The sequence below is a fragment of the Phaethon lepturus genome, unplaced genomic scaffold (assembly GCF_000687285.1).
Source record: "Phaethon lepturus isolate BGI_N335 unplaced genomic scaffold, ASM68728v1 scaffold55979, whole genome shotgun sequence".
In the NCBI taxonomy this organism is placed as follows: Eukaryota; Metazoa; Chordata; class Aves; order Phaethontiformes; family Phaethontidae; genus Phaethon; species Phaethon lepturus.
The window spans coordinates 13,378-34,339 of NW_010565185.1; the positions used below are offsets into that span (position 1 = coordinate 13,378).

The 20,962-nt window shown below is 43.4% G+C and overlaps 1 protein-coding gene across 1 annotated transcript; it reads right to left on the minus strand.

Annotated features, from left to right (window-relative positions):
• Positions 1-3,362: 3,362 nt before the first annotated feature.
• Positions 3,363-8,834, minus strand: KCNK18 (potassium channel, subfamily K, member 18). Its single transcript, XM_010295091.1, has 3 exons — positions 8,618-8,834; positions 7,394-7,540; positions 3,363-4,174 (listed from the first exon to the last, which is right to left on the minus strand). Exons 1-3 carry the CDS (start codon positions 8,832-8,834, stop codon positions 3,363-3,365), a joined length of 1,176 nt encoding a protein of 391 aa, XP_010293393.1.
• Between the last annotated feature and the right edge of the window lie 12,128 nt (positions 8,835-20,962).

The following is a 20,962-nucleotide window of genomic DNA, read 5'->3' on the forward strand; positions in this document are numbered from 1 at the left end:
CAGTCACGTCTTTCCTGATAGAAAAGTTCCTCCATGAAGCCCTTCATGGCTAATCCACCATCTCATGCAGCATGTGATGGAAAAAGTTATGAAAAGCAGCATTTTGTACAGCTTTGATGCAAACAAAGCTGATTTCCATATCAATTTTGTTGAATAAAAACTTCTGAGGGCAGAGACTGTGAATCCTTCTAGGATTTAGACCATGATAAGAGCAGTCAACTCATAAATATTTATGCCTGAGGATCACTAAATGAGCGCTACTCACTACTTAGTTTCATTTTCATTAACTCTGTTGCTGTATTTACTGAGCTACATTCAGATCCTGCTATACAGACCTAACCGCTGCTGCCGCTGGAACGGCTGCTGAGTACTTCTCTGTCGTCTGGGAAATTGTCTTCCAACTTTGATAGCAAGAAAATTAAAGACAAACCAGATATTTCTGGTTGTGTGGGAGCAATATTTCAGGCACCTGAGAAAACAAAAATACCTTCTTATCCCCAACATTTGGGGGGTGTGTGCAGCTCTCCACCCTCCTTCAGGTCCACAACACAAGACAAACGACCGTTTTATATTCGCTGCAGGCTGGTTGTGTTGTGTTGCCTAAATCACATATTTGGTGGTATGTTTTGCAGAATCAGAGTGTGCTTGTTTACCTACCTTGGACACCAATGTGAAACTAAATATCTCTTCAGAAATCAGATTTACGGAATATTTTGTTAACTATATAACAATCCGTTTCAATGCATTACAGGCACTGAAATCAGGTCAGAACAAGACCCTGCAGACTAGTATTCTGTCTCTGAGAGATAATCAGGTTGCAAAGGAAGAACACAAGGACAGGAAAGTCTGTAGAGATGCTTCCTCCTCATCTGCCAATTTGGGACTCAGTGATTATTGAGCCAGAAGTGCTATCTTTATATTTCATTGTTTTTCAAGTTTTTCTTTCATGATTTTGTCCCATCTCCCATTGATCTAATGTGAACTTTTAATCACCACATCCTCCCGTGCCAAGGAGTATCTACAGCTTAATTACATGTTGTGTGAAGTACCATTTTCTCTTTTTTTTGTTTCTTTTCTTAAACCTGCCACATGCTAGTTCCATCTGGCAGCCCTACCTCTCATAATGAAAGACGTTTAACCATCGTTCCACCGTTCCCTATTTCCCTCCTCCGTGTGTTCATAATGTTCCCCTTTGGTCTCTCACCTCTTTCCAGACTAGAGAGCTACTCTACGTGTCTCATATGGAAGTTGTTCCCTATCTTTGTTCGTCCTTTTCCCTGGCCTATAAACTTTTTCCAATTTTACATATCCTTTGGAAAGTGCAGGACCAGAGCTGTGCATTGCATTCAAGAAACAGGTGCACTGTCCTTTTATAGAGGGTCGTGCTGATGTGATTTGTTCTCTCTCCTTATACAAAATACATTTTTATGCCCAATAACTGAGGGGTTGTCGATGAAAGAAAGCTGTTTACTGCCATCCCTGGGCCATAACTAGAATGATTTGGTGCAGAATCCTTACTGCAAACCCAGCCAAAATTCTCTGACTAAGTCTGTAAAGTAAATGTGAAGGTATCAAGGTACTGCGTCAATGAGAAATCTGTAGGGGATGAATTCAGGATTAATCCCTCTGCATAAATGAGATCTCACTGATATGAGAGAAACTAGTCAAATGATATAAAGACCAGTTCTTGCTAATGCTGGCAGTGTCAGGCATATCACAAGGAAAAACTCTGAGGACCAGGAAGTGCAGTTCTCTGATCCAAAGCCCATTAAATCATCCCAGTCTTTTCATTGATTTCTGAGAACTTTGGCACAGGCCCAAAGTTCTACACTGATTTTAATCCAAAGACATAAAGTAATATGAGAGTAGTCTGAACGGGGGACTTTGTATGTGAAGCCAAAGTTACAGCAAACATGAAAAAGTTAACCAGAGTTCCTTTCAGTTGTTGTGTTCTTTATTGATATTCTTACAAAGCACTTTCTTATATACCATCATTCTTTATATATTTTTGCACATCATCAGTGCTTAATCACAACTAATTATTAATGAGGACTGAATATACATTGCCATGTACATGGAGTGTAACAGACATAAGATGCCATGTAAGTATGCCAAAAATCTCAGCTTCAAATGGCAAATTTGCTATGGAGAACAATGTACATTCTGTCATAATCAAGCATGCTTTAATATCTAGAGATGTCGTTCACATTCAGTGGGCATGCATATAATTTACAAGTTAAGAGGCAGTTAATTAAAGTCAACGGTTTCTTTTATAGAGTGTGAGGGGTTTTTTGACAGAAAAAATTATCTATCACTGATAGATAGATCCAGCTTATGAATAATACACGTAAAATCTTGAAGAAACAGCATTATTCAAATATTAATGTGTTCCACATATATAACTACAGGAAACAGGTAGGCTTTTCTTTCTATGAGTGGGTCAAGGAGTTCCCAGAAGTCAAGCAGTCTGTGCAGAGTAAAACTGGATTAGGAGTGAGGACTTCTGGGGTCGGTGTCCCATGATGGTATCATGCTGCTTCGACAGCAAAGAGATGGAGCTTCATTCCACAGCTGTAGTCACTTCAGGCTTGCTGTGTGCCTTCCCGCAGGTGGCCGACTCAAGAGCAGAACTTGTCATAGGCACTTCTGTGGCTGGGCACCATGAGGTGCGTATCGACTCTGGGCTGAGTACAGATATGATAAATCATGCTGGAAAAGAGGTGGTTTCAGCTCTGAACAGATGAACAATTTTCTGACTCATTTCTGGACAGAGGACAAAGAGGTGAAAATTTCCTTTCATTTTAAAATTCCTCTGGCCTGCACAAAGGTGCAATGTTTGCAATACATGCAGTCGTGATGGAAGAGCAGCAGGGTTCGTACTTCTTCTCGCCAGCTCTCTCTGGTGATGAATCCTATTGCAGTAGCATGGTTCAGTACCGACAGCCAAAACCAGGCCGTCCCTGGCTGCAGACACGGTGGCAGGACGAGACAGTGATCTGAGCCTTGCTTGGACAAGTGCTGAAAAAAAATCCTAAACTGGCTTGCTGTGGGAGAGAGGACAGAAGGGCTGCTGAAAGTCAGAGCTTTGCAAGAGATGCTAGGGAGCACTGGCGGGGAGAGCCTTCTGCTTTTTCATCATGCCTCATCTTCTTTCATTATTTAGGAGATGGGACCCTGCTGGAAAATACTCCCTGAGGTGCCTTCACCAAGTGTCTTCTGACGTATTCAGCCACTTCGTAGTAGATTCTCAGAGGAAATCAGACTAAAATATGCCTCCTGCCAGCCCAAGGCAGAAATACACAGGAACAGTTTCAGCTCATTGCGGTGGCCAATGCTTACAAGTGAAGGAGAAATGACTGCTCTTATTTTGGATATACTTTCTTTGACGGCATCTTTTTCTCCCCACAAAATGAAATCACCTTTTTATACAAACCAATTAAACGGTCTTGGCCCAGCTTAAAAGCAATGAAGACAATTTCCATGCCAATAATAATATAGAGGGAAAAAAACAAGAAAAACTTGGGGTGTTCCAGTTGTGTATCTCCAAATCCAATAGTTGTCAAGGTAATAAAGCAGAAATAAAAAGCTTCCTGAAAATCCAACCTGGTTTCCCAATTTGGAAGAATAGCAGCTGCACAGGAGATGTACACAAAGATAACTAGGACCATCAATACAATGGGCACATCTAATTTTTCTAACTGTTTCCCTATTTTGTCAAAATTCTCAATTACTCTGGACATTGTCTTTCCCCTGGCTAGCTCAGGACATGAACTCCATCTCTCAATGCTTTTATTTCTTGCTGGTTTTGGGTGTTCGTTTTCTCTGGCAATTAACATTTCAAAAATTTCGGCATTGCAATATTTGATTGGCTTCCTTTTAACACCTGGCTGACTTTTCAGCACTTGCATAATAGTCAAGGGCTCATTGATGACTACTTTAGACTGTGCTCTGGATTTCAGTTCATCCTCTTTGTTAGATGTGGATCCAGAACAGAGTTTAGAGGCTAGAATTTTTGACTGTAGTTTTCTGAATTCATTGTAAGACTTGGATAAGACAGTCGCAAGGATATCTCCCATGTCTGTCAGGACCAAGAACATCAGAGGGATACCAAACAAAGCATACAACATGCAGAGATATTTCCCAATCCGTGTCACAGGATAGGTATTACCATAACCTTGAAAAAAAACAAAAAGAGGAAGAGAAGGGAAAGGGAGGGAGAGAGAACATTGTGATTTGCTAGGTATTCACGTCCTCTGAGCTTTTTATTGCTGTCAATTTTAAAAGTCAATTTTTAGTCCAGAGCATACTGTTCTTTTCAGCTTTGCTTTGAAGCTATTAAAATTTCTGAGTCTCAAATGCTGGTTACTAATGCAGGCATCCTGCCTCTTCCAGCACTTGAAGGCTTGGAGTTTGCCAGTTCTGTTGAATTAACTCTTCCTACCTTATCTGCACCTTATCTGCTGTTTGACTTAACTGCCTGACAACAAGATGCCATTTAGGGAGGAGAAAGAAAAGGTTTCAGCCAGCCCAAGACCCATGTGCAGCTTCTGTCCTGCTGGAGACTGTTATCAGGAAGATTTCCTGACCTAGGAATTAATAAGGACCGGAAAGGCAAGACAGCAAGAGAGGTCCTGGGCCCATGGGTCGCCCCGCAGGGAAGCTGAGCTGAGGGTTGAGCTCAGAGAAACAACAGCTGATGCTGGACTGTGCGTGAGGGACTGGGGGATCATCTCCTGGCCAGCCTCTAGGATCTCACAGTATGACTGAATGATTTCTGGGGGAGAAACTCCCTGAGCTTTGGGAAGATTCAGATCTGGATGATTACCTGAATTTTGCAACTGGGAAAGCACTATGGATCAGACTGGGACAATGAGACCCATATCTCAAACTTAATTTATTTTCCAAAACTACTTGTGACTAATGGTAAGCTAATAACAGAACTTGAAATCGTCCCTAGTTTGTCAGATCTAGCTCTAATGGCATACGTTCTACTGACATTGTGTTTGTACCGACTTCATAGTTTTCAGGGACTCTTAAATGCACTCAGAAAAACAAGGATCAAGTGAGGAGGCACATGTTTATCATGTGAGGAAATGCATGTTTATTCTAGAGTAGTAAAGCTTACAAATACCAATTACAACAAATAGGGAAGTACTACCAGATGCACAGACTTTATGATACACAAAATGGTAGCAGAAGAGAAGCCCTTTCCCTAAATTCAATTTGGGTGTTTATATTTCCTTCCTCTAACATACTGGATATGAAAATTAAATTGTAAGTTAGAGCTTTTCCATTACAGTGGGAGAAAACTTAAGCACTGTGTTAAATGTATTGGATTTTAACAACCATTTCTGTTTTATTCCTCCAAAAAGACATGAAATATTTCTTGCCTCCCTTCAAAAACATTGTTCTTTTCTAGATGACCTTCCAGGCCAGGTACTTAGCCTGCAAGATTATTAGCTCGTATGCTGAGGTATGAATGCATGAAGGTTTCCTTCATTTTCTTAGTCCTTAGTGTTTGTTTTCACTAATGGCTGCCATAGCCTTTGGTCTGAATCCAACCTTGGTCCCTCCTTTGCTGTGAGGCACTGGAAAACAATTTATCCTCTGTTACTCTGTTCCCCACTGGTTAACTGAGAATGCTAATCCCTACTGCTAAAGCAATTGGGGAAGACTAATTATTGTAGTTATTGAACAGACTGATTTTCTTCTTTTTTTTTCTTGATTTCCATGCATTAAAAATACCTAGTGCAGTTTCAAGGGTTAAAGTTTATCTTGAGCTTAAATTTAGCTATCCAGAAATGTAGCCTAGCTGAGCCACTAGGCAACCTCCACAGGCAGTGAAGAGATGGCAATTCAGACCACTGAACTTCAGACCTAGATGCCTCCTAGATAATTCAAGGTAGCTAAGTTGACTCTAATCTGAAGTGATTTATCGGTTCCTAATACTGCAAATAACAAACCTACCACAATGGAAATAGCAACAAATATTCCATGCTTCCTACTGATCCCAAAACTCAGCTCAAGACCTGAGGAAGCTTTGTTAATGCTCAGTGCTATGAAGGCCAAAAATAATGGCAGTTCAGAAATAAATACGTTGGGTCAGTGTGTATGGGGACATTTGTGAAGTCCCATGTTGATGGAGATAGGCAAGAATACCCGGGCAAGAAATTTTCAACAATATATTTTTTCATCACTTTGCTGAAGTCAAAGCTTTCTGATAAAACGTCCTCTTTCAAATGTTCCTAGCAGTTGTGTTTGTACTAGGAAATATTCACTGGGGTGAGGATCCAGGTCTGCATCTCGAGTATGTGTCTCTGACAACCTAGATGACTCTCTTCAAACTCAGGGTCTGCAAGAAGTTGAGTTTGAACAGTCAGCTAAGACATCAGAGCCTGAGGTTCAAGCCTCTGCTGTGACTTAGCACGCAAGGTTCTCCTACGTGCTCCAAGTCAGCGTATTAACTCTCACACTATTCCTTGTATAGGATAAGCTCTTTTTTAAGGCTCGGCTTTTCTTTCGCATTAAGGTGCATGCCCATGATGGGATCTTGAGTATATCCTAATGCAGTGGAGAAACGTCTCTGCAATTCGACACAATGCTGTGGGGACTATTTCCCATCTTTGGGATTTGAATCAAAATGAGCTTTGATTCTGACAAATTTAGATAGTTAGTGTCTGTACTTGCCAGCATTCGAGAAAGATTAGCAAAGAGATAAAAGTAGCTTTGGGGATGAGCATGAGGAGTTGCATTTAGCAACGCAGAGGGAGCCAAAACCAGTGCAGGTGTTTCTATTTGATCTAGGTCCTCCTTTGAAATATGAAGTCAGACTGGAAGATTTCAGAGGTGTGACTTAAACATTGCCGTGTGCTCTTAACCCAGAGAAGTGTGAACAACAATAGCATGGTTAATTATAAAGCCATAGAGTTACAAAACTGGGTTAGACATAAATAGCAGGGAAGCAATTGAAAAACAATATATGCATAATGAGCTACCTCTTCCAGTGAAGAAAACATTACCCAACATAACACATAACACACGATAGTGGGAAGGGTAAGGTTTGCCTGAAAAATTGAGCTTTCTTTCTACTTTAATATAATAGTTTTGAGTACACGTTATAGTAATAATGTAGTGATGCAGCTAATTAGCATGTACCATCACTAGTTACTAAATTCTGACTTCCTTCTCTGACTCAGCTACATCTCTGCAATCTGTGTTTGCAGAACCACTTGCAGACTCATCATCAATACTCAGGAGAAAAATTCAAGGGGATCTGGGTTTTGGTTGTTTTTTTTGTTGGTGATGTTTTTCTGTAATTCCCTGGAAGAAATACATTAGAGGAAGCAGCAATAGCAATTGGTTCTGCAGGGGGTTACTTTACCTCTGAACTTACCCACAGTTGTGAATACCGTGCAGCAGAAAAAGAGAGACCCAAAGAAAGTCCATATATCTTTCGGATTGACAAACCAGTCTCGTTCAGCTGCACTGAGCAGTGCATGGATTTTGTCCTTAAATATCTCCTCATTTTCTGTCATGTTATCTGTTACGGTAACAACAGGAGATACAGTCAGTGTTTGCAGACCACCACTCAGGGAGCAGCCAGCCTGTTATTCCAGTGAAGTTTACTCCAGCTAAGGATTGCTCATATTCTTTTAGAAGATAAAAATATTCACCTCACTCCCTCCCACCCTGAAAAAATCAGGTGGGTCCACTGGCTTTGGTGAATAAAGAAACACAGAAAAAATAAGCAAGCTACGCTCCAACAAAGTCAAAATACGACAAAAGAATAAGCATAAGGAAGCAGAGCAGTAAGATTGAATATTCAGCTTCCAGCCTTAATGTCCCGTTTCATTTTGGACTCCCCCGCGAGGTTAGTCTTTTTTTGACCCAAAGGCAGTAGGAACGTGGGGCAGTCAGTAGGTGACCGACGTGAACTGCTTGGTGGCACTGCCCAGCACCCCGCTTTGAATCCCGGAGCCTGCACCCCTCATTCCTCCTCCCCGTGGCTGAGCTCTGCTCGAAAGGACATTATCTGGAGGGATGCTTGCCCCAAACGGATCATTGTGCCAGCACCGCTACCTGAGTGAAAGTCCGAGCCCGCGTCCGAGCCTCGACGCAGATCCAGGAGGATCCCTACCCCTTCTCCCCCCCTCTGCCCCCCCGCATCAGCACCACCGGGTCTGGGACGCAGCACTGCACCTGCCTCCATCCCAGCACCCATCGCCAGAGCACTGGGAGGGAGGCTCAGAGCTGGGGAGAGGGAGCTGGGAGAGACTTTCTGAGACAGAGGATTCAGTCCCCAGCAATCAGAGGGAAATACCATGGGAATCTCAGCTGCTCTTTAAGGACTTTAGGTAACTTGGGCAAAAGGGAGAATACAGACACCTCAGGAAGTCTTTTCAGGCAGGAGCACAGGGACCAGGGAAGCTTGCAGTCAAAAATCACGGCTAAGGAGGAACAAGCAAACAGCAGCAGTCATTAGCTAGGCAGAGGGAAAACCCTGTTTGCAGGTTTAGCATTTTGAAGAATTTCTTCAAAAGAAAAAAATCTAATTCAAAAAGCAAGAGGATGAGTAACTCCCTGCACAGTTAAGTCATTTTGAAATTCCAGTACATACCTGATAAATTTCTGGAGATGTACCACAGACTCTGTAGAAATTTTCTATATTCTTCACTCAAATTGACCTTCCGGTTACCTTCAATGTGGGAAAACATGAGAGCCCCAAGAAAAGCATAGATCACAAGAGACAGAATGAAGAAAGCATGAGGAAACACTGCCCAAAATATTTTTTTACATGCTTTTTTACCTCTCAGAGGCTGTGATGTTGATGCCATCCTAAGCTCTCTTCTTTTTTTCCTTTTTTTTTTTTTAATTTTGTGGAGAAGACACAGCTTTTAGAAACAAGGATGAGGATGTAAAAGCTTTTGCATCCTAGAAAAGCTTCTCCTGTGAAAACAAGGATTGTTCTGCCTCAGGCTTTCAGATCACATGTCTTTATAAGTGAAGATTGCACTACAGTCCCAATGGAAAAGGAGCACAACTAATCAAGCCTTGAAATATTTCTCAGTTGATGATATGCCACTCTATCCCTGAATTACTACTGATCAGCCAGCACTGTAATGCACACAGATTACCAGCTTTTCTGGGTTTCCTTTGGAACCAGCTCATGTTTAAAGTTTCTTGTTCTGAATTACAGTTTCCCATTGATACAGTAGAAACATTTCCAACTCCCAAGAGGGAAAATGCATATTGTAAGGGATGGATTTCTTGAAAGATTTCTCCTAGAAATGAACAGGGAAATTTAAAATTAACCAAAAGAATGGGTTGGTGCTAATTGTTGTCACCTCTGGGCAGACTGTAGAACAATTAATTTCTCTGTCAGATGGCTTAAAGAATCTCTCTCTCTACCATCTAATCTTTGTAAGGGGGTTCTTCTGAATTTTCAAGGATCTTTCTCAAAAAGGGGTCAATAAGATTTTGCCCAGTTCTCACCTGATTAAAATCTTCCTGTTAATTGAAACTCCCACTGACCTTAGCAAGTAAAAACTGCAGGATTCGGTTCAAGGTTAGTGATCTTTGCAAACCATATCCAACTTTAAATACAAAACCTTTCTTTTCATCCATCACTCTCAAACACTTAGAGCAATGAGCAGTATCGCTGCCCTTTACAATGTTAGTAGTGGTAGTAAGGGGAGTTGGACTTTACAGAAAGAGGTGTTAAATATTTTATCTCTAGGAGTCTTTCATTAAAAATTGAAACAGCCTTGTGCAGCCAAGACCTACAAAGCTGTACACAAGCAACATGTCCATACTGCAAAGAAATCCTACATGGTTACAGTGATTTCTTCTAGGTCAAACTCTCAGCAAATCGGATCACAAGATATTATATGCTTATCAATATGGAAGCCTCCACTATAGAAAACAGGCTTTCAGGGCTAAGACAAAAATAAGCCTGTGTGCTTGCTGCTTTTCTGGTTATCTGCTTCGTTGACTCAGTCTTGCTTTTTGACAAAAGATTTTTAAATCCTCTTATTGCAGTCAATCTCTTTTTTTTTTTTCCCATTGACCTGACACAGAGGGTTGAAAACTGCTAATGTTCATAATTAATCAAAAGCAACAGAACTTCCTGAGAGGTTGTACTTAGAGATAATGTACTTAGATCTGGTGTCCTTACCAGAGGAGCAAGGGACACAGAGCAGTCAGAGGAGCAGCTGGAAGAGCAAAGTGGCTGTAGGCACTTCCCCATGCTGGAAGCACAACACTGGCTTTTCTTGGAGAGTTTTGTAGGGAGTGAGTTACTTGGATTTCTAAAGAATTCTTGACAAGGCCCTTCTCCAAATGTGTTTAAGGGAATTAAACAGCTATGGCATAAGAGAGGAAGTCTTCACAGGAAGAAATTAATGGTTAATAGAGAGGAACAGAGGGCAGGAGTAACAGGCAGAGGGACATCGCTGGTGGAGTTGTGCATGGGTCTGTGCTGGAGCTCTGCTGTTATACGTGTTCATAAATGACCTAGAAAGAGGGTAAACAGAGAGAAGGCAACGTTTGCTGATGGCATGAAGTCGTTCAGAGCAGTGAGACAGAGGGCAAATGGGAATTGTAGGAGGACCAGAGGGTGCCTAGCAATGAAATGGTGGATAAAAGCAATGTAGATATGTGTAAAATGGGGTCAACAATCCTAACTTCACATACAAAGTGATGGGCTCTGGGCTGACCATCACCACTGAACAGCAAGGTGGGGGGGTACAACATAACAGTACCACAACCACATCAGCCCAACAACTGATCATGGTGAAAAGGCAAAGACTATGTTGGGAATTATGAGTTAAAAATAGACTAAAACATTGGACAAATATACACTACCATACAAATACATGGTTTGCACATACCTGGAGGAGTCAATGTGGTTCTGGTACCCTGCTCTCAAATACCCCATATTAAAATTGGGAAAATTTCAAACAGCAACAGGGATGACTGAAGGTACGGACAGCTTTCAGACAAGGAATGACTGACTAGTGCCTTTGGCCAGGGTAAAAAAAAACAGTAACTGAGGGAGTAGATAACAGCACATGGGTGGTCTGGAGAGAGCAGGTGAAGGATTAACGGTTCATAGTCTCTTCTGGGACCAGAATTGGGGACCATCAAATGAGACAAGGAGAAACCTGCTTCAGAACAAATAAAATGGGATGGTTTCTCAGATAGATGGAAAGTTCTTTGCCAAAGGATGTTGGGTTTACATATGTTAAAGAAGAGGATGGGAGATGTTTAGAAGAACAATCATTAGTACTGCCTACAAACCCCATGGGGTTCAATAACCCCCTGAAGCAAAAATAGTTTGCAGCTGGAAAAGTCGGGGGGGAGTGGGACTAGGCCAAAAGGGCCTTATGTCCGAGGCAGTATACCCACATTTAAGTTCTTCTTAAAAATGTTTTCACTGCCCAGTAGGGTAATTCTGACACAATTTGTTCTGTGGATTTTTTTATCTGCATCTCAGATATAAATCTCATTTCTCCAAAGTGCTTTAAAATCTTCTCAGCTTCCTCTTATACATGGTAGGACCACAAAGTATTTAGCAATTCCCAGGAGCTTCTCAGCCATTTGCAGCATCAGGGTCTGAGCTTGTGACAATGAGAAAATTTAATAAGAATATATCCAGAAATGATTTTTACATTATTTGCTTAATCTAAACCATTTCCCACTATTGCTGCATTACATATTTGAACTCAGTTGCTTAAAAGCAAATCCCACTAACCACAAGTTATTCCAAATTGAGTTACTGGTACTTGTGTTGAGAGAGATTTTTGCAATCCGCATTTCCTATTCACATTAATGGACAGCAAAACTGCACTTTTCCTAGCCTCCATTTCTTTGATTAGGGCAAATGTGAGTGCTCCGAAGGTGCCACTTGAAAGGAAAGTTTGTGACCACAGATGCAAGGTTTAATTATTCCAGTACAAATATATGTTAGAATTTCTACTTTATCTGACGTTCCTGGATTAAAGGTTAAACCAAGAAGGTCATTGTTTGGGCAGTGAGATGTTTTTCAATAATCAGTAAAACTCTTTCTGCATCATCTCCCATGTTGTCAAAGACCTGCTGTGTTTACTTCTCTTCTATGAAACACCATTGGATTCATCATACTGTACTGACAAATATTCAATAGTGCAACGCCACCTTCTTAAAAAAAACACAACAAAGTGACTTGAAGGATGGCAAGTGCCTTATTAAAAAAATGGTAATGGACTAAATCATTTGCTTTTGTTTGCATCCGGCATTGATTCTGATGAGAATATCATTTGGTGATGGACTAAGGTCTCAGCCTGGCAGTACTTCATGACAATGAGAATTAAAAAAGTTCAGTTCAAGATTGAATGTTAACGAGGATCACGGAAGATTTGATCTATTGCTATAGCATATGCCCCCGGAAAGTATTTCCAGAATGCACTCATATACCTAAGGTCCCCAAGAAAAAGAATGTTTCTGTATAAAGGTGATATCAACTCCAAGGAAAAAAAAAAAACCCACACCAAAACAACAAAAAACAAGTAGCAGCAGTGGTTGTATTAAGAAAGCAATCTCAAGTCTGTGTAAACATTAGATTTGATCCCCAGACATAAAGACACCCCGCTCAGTGAGGAAGTCTAAGGGGGTGTCAGTGAGGTTTCAGCAGTAGTGTCCATGAGCACTTTCAAAGGACTGTTTCCACCTCCCACCCACCATGCTTAACCCATCCCTCCCATCTCTTGGGCTCTTGAGACCTGTCCCTGAGGGATTTCAGCCCGCAGCGGGGCCCAGAAGTGGTGCTGGCCCAAGCCCAGCCCCAACACAGACACATGACAGTTGTGCAGAGCAAATATATCCTGCCAGATGTGCGACCCATGCTTTTCAGGCACTTTGCAATTTTCTTCTCCTGACCCCAACCATATTCCCGTGGAGTACAAGTTCCCCTGATACCTCCTGTCCTTCGCACTGTCCCCTCACACCTCACGCTGCGGGGATGGAGAGAGAAATGCACTAATTGGCTGCGGAGGGTCTATTGGATACCCCAGGGGAAGGTTTAGCTTCCTTTGTATCCATCTTTAAAAGTCTCAGCTTTCACTTGAGTCAAGTGCTTGAGCTTGTAACCTCTGGGAATATTTGAGAGCACTCAGGACTAGCATCCTGACACTGCATATAATGCTAAGTGGATTCAAAGATGTCCAGGACTCTCACCCTGAATAGCAGCATTTCCTATTTCATTCTTTCTTCACACCAAAGCCAAGCAAGTGGTCCCATCATTTCATTTACGAGAGGCAAACACTCTTCGTATGCCCCAGGACCAGCCAAGGCTTGGGCATTAGTCTCTGTTTTTTTTAGCGCGGATGAAGTCACACAGCCAGAAAACGCCTCTGAGGGGAGGCTTTTTCACCTGGTGACCACACAGCAGGACCAGCCTTCGTTCACTCATGAGCTAACCAGCCACTTCTTCATCCTCTCTCCCCCACCTCCAAATCATTGCCTGGGTAGAAAGACTTTACTTGCCCCTCTTCTTTCACCCCTTCCCCAAACCCGAGCAACCAGCAATAGTCTAGAAGGAGCAGATCTGTACCCTCAGGCACACACCCCAAATGGGGGAAATATTACCCCTTCCTCCCAGGGAACTTGTAGCCTCAACACCTTCTCTTTTCCCAGAGCTTCATGTGGGATTGCACCCAGGAGCCAGGGATGCAAGCGTGCACGGAGGGCTTGGTTGCTGCAACGCCCGGGTTTCCAGTGCAGCAGAGTTCTGTGGCAGTGCTTGTCCCTCCTTCTGCTCATTCTGTTATCTGAACCATGTGCTAAGTGAGAATACATTTGGGACTGGGAGGGGAAGCTGCTTCTGCACAGACAACACTCCTCCAGCCGCTTTCTAAAGGGCCACGGAGAAGTAAAATCAAATGCTGACAGATGCCGTGCAACAGCCCTTAGTCGGCGTGGGGAAGGCTTTGCAAACAAAGCCCGGCCACCGTCACCTCACAGCAATGCCTATGTTGCTCATTTTTTTGTGTGACTCCTTTGAAGGCTGTGATAACGCTTCAGGGTGTTATAACAAATAACAATAATAATATCGCAATGAGTCACCAGTGTAGGACCCCGCCGCAAAGGGGACATGGTGGGTTTCCAGATAGGCAAAGGGGATTACTGAGGTTCAGCTACATGTCTTATGCCAAAGTCTTTACTGAGTTAATGTAGTGAACGTAATGCTAGTATAGTGGAGACTATCTCAGCCGAGTAGTTTCATTTTAAGGCAAACAAGCTCCCTGCGGAGAGATCGGAAAACTGCTTCTTTGGAATTTAATTAACATTAGAGCATGTGAGATTATATGCTGCATAAAAGCTAAGCATCATGATTCATGTCAACAGAGCAACTTTTTACTATTTGAACTGGCAAAAAAACCTTCAAGACCATTCAAAATGACAAGTCTACCCTGCTCTTAAAAAAATATTTATTCTTTATTATTATTAATGTGTCACCATATGTATGTAAGCAGTTTAAAAGAGGGGAATCTAAAACCTCATATGCAGGAACAAGTTTTTAGCTGTAAATACCCATCAGCATGCATCCAAGACTGTCTCTGTGAGTGGCATAGACCCTCTCAGTCCTCAACATGTGAAATGCTAGTGAAAAAAAATCTGCTGAACTTATTTCCAATGTCATATACATGTTCAGTTAAACAGAACACAGATAAGCAGTCATCCTTTGCAGGCTGTAGTATTGGCCAACTATTACTGATAACATTGAGGTCAAACTTGTATTTGGAACAGCTCCGAGGGTGTTAAGGACTATTAATCCCCAAAGTACACTGCTTACAGTATTTTCTATCCACAGCACTTTGTAAACCACAGGCAGGAGTCTGTAGGATGCCGACAATTAGATACCTCTTTCTGCTTCCCATCACTGGCAATCAGACTGGACATGGATTTATGTTAGTGGCTCAGAGTTTCTTGAACATCAGGCTAAGTTTTCCATCGCTTATTTTTATCCCAATTTTCCTAATGAAACTCTAAGTCATTTCTCTTCCCCTTTTGTGTGAAGTACTCTTACAATAATTTTAACTCCATTATCATACCACTCATCAGTCATTGTGGATTCAAGGGGTGGAAGATACTTTCACAGATGGGTGTGCCTTGGGACTTCATCAAGTTGACACTTGTCTTCAAGTTTCTTTCAGTTCTGCTGATTTACTTTAGTTCTGATCAGGCATACATGAACTTTTCAAGCCCTGTCCCACCCATTTCAGTTAATACACCATTAATTAGCTTTCCCTTTGTAACACTGGCCCTTTAAATGCTTTTAGCAGTCATGGGAATAACTCTTAAGTGCTTTTTAGTGATTCAGTAAACAACATTTTGTCACCTTAGTGGGCAACCCTCTTTCAAGCTTTAGACCTGTCAAGCGTAGCTTCACATGTTTAATTAGTTTAAGCCACAATTCCCTGGTGATGAGACCCTGCCTGGGTTGATGAGTAAGACTGCATTATGAAAGTGCCTTCTACAAAATGTTTTGGGTTAGAAGGGAATGTAGCATTGAGAATTGCATGCAAAATTGCTCATCTTTTCTGAAGAATTTCTTATAAAAATTGAGTGTGGAATGAAGTCTTTTCTTCCACTCTCCTCGATAAGAAAGAAAAATCTTGCAGCACTTCTGAATGAGTCACCCGGGCCAAAGGCCCTGTGTGTAATGGACCTGGCAGATTCACGAAGACCACATTGCACCCAGGGACTGCGTGCTCTTCCCGAGACTGCCTGGCACCCAGGCTGCCCATCGCCAGCCACACTCACTACTGCTGCCCGACGCTCAGGCTGCAGGCAAAAAGCCATCTAAATGGCAATGACCTTCTCTATGGCCACTTGGGAATTTGAGATGTATGGGTGGAGCAGCTCAGCTGCAGAATGAATATAAATTCAGGGAGGCTTATTGCTTGAATCCGGCCAGACAGTCAGAGCCAGCTGGTTACATCATATTCTAAGAGATGGGGCTTTAGGGCAGAGCAATAGCTAGATGCAAGCTTGGACTGGGAAATGGAGACTTTATCTTTTATCTAAACTGAAAGACACAAGCAACGTATCAGAAAGGAAGGGTTGGGCAGTTGAGAGAAACATTTGTATAGGTGCTCTAAGGGGGATTTCAGATGAACCCTGAAGGTCCTGCACACGCAGAGGAGGGAGGAGGCAGGACTGGAGGTGACTGCATGTCCCCATACAGTAACGTATGTGGCAGTGCTACCCATGAGGAGAAGCACAGCCTCCTGAATCCTACAGCACCGGATGCCTTTGCTCCCCCACTGCCCTCCTCATGCAACAGCTGAGAAGGGGTATGGAGCACAACAGCCATATTTCACCCAAAGGGCTATGTCCAAGTCCGGGAGTCTGGCTGGCAAACAAGTGCCTCCCACCCAACGGAGCTGCCAGCACTGCGCAGCACGGACTGGGATGAAGACTCTTGGCAGACTGCCTTGTGGATGCTGCTGCCTTTTCCTCATTTTTTCAGGCTAACTGCCGGTGAAAGGAGAGCCGCAGCGGTAGCCATTCTCGTGCTGCCCTCTTACACGCTCTTCAAGATGTTATTGCTCAGCTGCTTATCTCCACCCGACGGCACAACGGCATCGGCTCGCTTTAGCTGGTGGGTATCACGTCGCGCCTGCCAGGATTTCTCAGTCTGTACGCCAGGACTTCCTTCCAGGTTATAGAAGACCTCTCCCCGTGGAGGCATACACATAGGCACCAAATTTCAGTAGCATGTTCTCCCTGGATCACTTAAGGAGAGGTTAAAAGGATTCTTTCCCCCACTCAGCTCTTTCCTTTCCTGAAAGCTGCTGGTGGCCAGAAGACCCTGAGAGAAGAAATATCTGATCACAACGCTGAATAATCTGTTAGAAGACCACCCCTACCAGCTGGCTGAAATCACATTACACCTGCAGATCAGCAGATTTACCTGCTCATGAGTAGTTACTGTCCAGCTTCTCCCTTCAGCTGTTGTTCATAGTGCGTGTGCCAAAAGGTACCAGTCAAACCATGGGCTAGACTTTAAGAACAGGATGTAGAAAAAAAAAATTAATTACAACTGCTCTGTTTGTTACAACTCATTAAATTGGAATGGATGCAATATCTTATCAACAGCCTGGAAGAGTCCAGTGGAGGTCTGCTAAGATGTTTAGGTGGCTGGAGCATACGACAAATTCCCTGAAGAAAGCAGGGGGGCTTAGAAAAGAAATTTTATGGGTGATCTAATTGCTGCTTTTAACCATCTGAAGAGGATTACAGGAAAGATTGAGTCAAAATTTTCTCAGAGTTGCACAGAAAAGGAAGAGGCAATGACAAGGAAAAAGCCGATTAGATACAAGAGGGAAATAAAAATCACAAGGTCAGTGGTTAAAAACCAGAAAAGGAGCCCAGAGAGGCTGTAAAACCTCAGTCCTTGAAGACTTTTAACATTCAGCTGGATAGGGCCATGAGAAGCCTGATCTATCTTTGAAGTCAGGACTAGAGACCTCCAAAGAGCCCTTCCAACTGAAATTCTTTTATAATCCTATGTATTCTAACACCATGGTATGTTTTGGTTCTTGTTCAGGTATAACTATTAGAAAACAGCTATCTCTAAGAAATTAATCAGTCATTAGATCAAATCTTCCACAGCAGAGTGGCTGCAAGGTCTGCAGGGTTATAGGAGTTGTTCGTTAAAACTCCAGCAAGAAGCTGGATTGAAAAGGTCAGAGAGACTCTAGCGGGAATCCTAAAATTTGGGGCCAAACAGGAAGGATCTGTATTTTTTACTGAATGCGTCTCCTGCAGCTGCAATCATTTGTGATGGGGTACTTTGCAGCTGGGATGGGTGCGCAAAAGTGGGAAACATAAGGAGGGAGCATCACAACCCACATTCAGACCCCAAAAGCATAGAAGGGAGCTCTGCGCCCTCACCCTTAGCTTTCCATGGCCTGAGCCCTTGTTTCACAGACGGGGCAGGGGAGCAGTGCTGGCTCCATGCACCAGGGCCACCACTGGGCAGCATCAAGTGGCACTGGACACCAGGGCGGCACCAGTGATCATGGGGGCCAGGACCACCAGACACCTAGTTCTCTTCTGTCTGCATATTTGTTTCATGCAAAAAGTTATTTGACCCAAACCACAACTTTCTCTTATTTTACCCATAAATTCATCTCTGTATCTCTGAACAGCCCTCAGCTAACCCTCCTTTGCTAACAAACCTTGAAGGCAAAGCAGCATCTCTGGACACACGGAGGCTTGCAGGACTCAGTGCCAGTGACTGCGATCTGTGCGCCCCATCCAGAGGACAGGGGAGGACAGGAGCACCCCTGCCCCTGCACCCATGGAGGGAATTCATGTCATGGTCTGGGTACCAGCTCACAGCAATGATCAAAAACGGCCAACCCGTGCTGGACACCAACCACAGCAGGACTGAGTGCCTCCGCGGAGCGCCTGCCTCCTTTCCTCTGCTCTCACCCAAGCAGAGCATGTCAGTTGGGTGGCTGCTCCACCTGAATCTCACACTGCATCTGGATGGGAGGAGAAGATCTTCTTCCATAGCCCTCACACCAACTGATCGCTCCCTACTGCTGGAGCCTGGACCCCAGATCCTACTGTTCAATCCAAGCTGCTACAACAAAACCCCGATCTCTGAACTGCTAAGACCTGAGCTGCTCAAAACCCTCTTTCATCCAGAGGGGACTAGATCCTCTCCTAAGTGCTTAGATGGTACACAGTAATTTCTGGTGTGTTACCTGCTGATGTGGTTCTCTGAATGCTGCTCTCAGGTGAATAACTGATTTCTTTGCATTTACTGATTCCTCTACCAGTTGCCCTGGCTAGGAACTAGGGAGCTGCCGGGGTTTGCTACAGGTCAATATTTTAAAAAATATTTCCAAACTGAATGAGGGATTTGCTATAACCTGCACACCATTGCAGGCTGGATAAGGCATCTTCAAACCCGGAGCTTTGGATGTAACTGAGATGTGTTTCCAAATGCGCTAGAAAGAAGGTTGCCAGGGGACAGAGAGGCCCTCCTTCCTGAAATTTCCTTCCAGTGGGACAGAGAACGTCTCTCCTTCCTTGCAGTCAGATGTTTACATAAGTAAAAGTAAATTATCTTAGGAAGTGCCCTTTGTAGTTTTGGACCTTTTTCACCCTTCTGAAATGATCATAGTTTTTGTTCATTAATTTGAGACTGAGGTTGTTTGCAGTCCATCACTAATAGCAGAAATATGCCATTTATACCAATTAAGCATTCAACTTAATGTTTTTATATAGCTGATTTTTAGCAGAATTTGGTCAGACTCCGCTTTCATTTAAACTCAGGAAACCCAGTGTAATGGATATGAAAGCAGAATTAGCTTTTTTTCTTTAATAAGCCATTGCAGATATTCTAGCTGTAGGCTCATCACACAAACCATACTCCTGTCTCCTGCTTGGCTTCTCTCTTACTTTCCCTGTCCCCAAACTTGCTGCTCTCTGCTGTCTTGTAGGAGGAACGTGCAACACATACAACATACAATATTACAGAGGGAAATCCCAGCACAGAGCAGAATTATACTCTATTTTAAAGACATGTTTAAGATGGCAAAGTTGAGTACTCAAAAGTATAAAGGCTGTGTTAAGGCTGTAACTTGGACACATCCTCTTATGGATTTGCATGGAGTTCATATCTTTAATTTACATGAAGTTATCCTATATCTTCATTAGGACCATGGCCTCAATCAGTACAGAGAATTGTTACAGTTCACTTAGGGAACATCTATGCTATATTTATTTTACCTTTGGGTCTATTTATCCGAAACAAGTTCTGCAGCAGATACATGATATGGAGAATTTCAATCCGAACATTTAAGCTGTGAGCATGCTTCTAAAAAACACAGTTTGCTTCTCCCTGGGGACACCTTTGGCCACCTTCTTTTCTTGGGACCAAGTGATTCCTCCCATCACTATAAGATACCTCTGAAGGAAGGTCCAGGGGAACCAGGTTGAGGTTGTGGTCACCACCAAGTGGCCCTCAGAAAACAGGTCAGTCCAGGAACAGGACATCTGAATTGTTCATACAACAGCAAACGATTCCCAGCGAAGCTCTTTCCCAGAGCAACTCCAGGGCAGACACAGATCCAGCTGAGCACATGTGCTACATGACACATACCCAGGACACGCATACAAGCAAGCACTGACCATGCAAACGATGAGCAACTCGGCTGTACGGCCCTGCTGGGGGGGCTGGAGAAAGTTTCTCCTGCTCTGGAGAAAGTTTCTGTGCAGCAAAAAACTTGATTGAACTTCCCTATCACAAGCAACACAAAGCAGAACCTTAGGAACAAGAAGTGTGAGGTGGCCTTGCGAGGAGTTGTAAGGAGGTGGGCCACTGAGACTGCAGCGCACACCCGCCTGCTCTGAGAGGAAGCTTGGAGCTTCCTGAAGAAGAAAACCAGCTTCAGACGCTCTCACCTCTACATGTGCATTCCCACTTTGCTCGGGTTACAGCAGATTTCTGCAAACAGTTGCACTGGATCCCCAAAGGGGCGAATTGTGGTGTAGCCAGAGCGCTGGATTCACCGCAAAAAAAACAAAAAAACAACCAACCTGTGTGAAGAGACGCACCTTGGCAACAACTATCCCTGTTGGCAGAACCCCACTGCAAAGCGGTTCCTAACCAGCACATCCACCAGTGCTGTCAGCCCTGCCCAAAGCGGCCTGAGAACAGCTACCCTAGGGCCAGGGCGAGACCCACCGAGCCCGGCATCTCCCTCCGTCCTGCGATTCCACCAGCAGCTGCTTAGGGAAGGGTACGAGAACAGGGCGAGCGTGGAGTGGTATTTCCCCAGAACTGCCTCTTAGCCTCAAGCAATTTGCAGTTCACGAACTTCCTGAGCCAAAGATGGTATCTCTGCGACAAGGAAATCATTTCAAGTATTGCCAAGCCCGTGAAAGAAGCAGCAGCTCGTCG

Coding starts and splice junctions, on each gene's coding strand:
- KCNK18 (XM_010295091.1), bottom strand. CDS start 8,834: ATGGCATCAACATCACAGCCTCTGAGAGGTAAAAAAGCATGTAAAAAA. Junction 7,541..8,617: donor CATCTCCAGAAATTTATCAG/GTATGTACTGGA, acceptor TTACCGTAACAG/ATAACATGACAGAAAATGAG. Junction 4,175..7,393: donor CACGGTATTCACAACTGTGG/GTAAGTTCAGAG, acceptor TTTTTTTTCAAG/GTTATGGTAATACCTATCCT.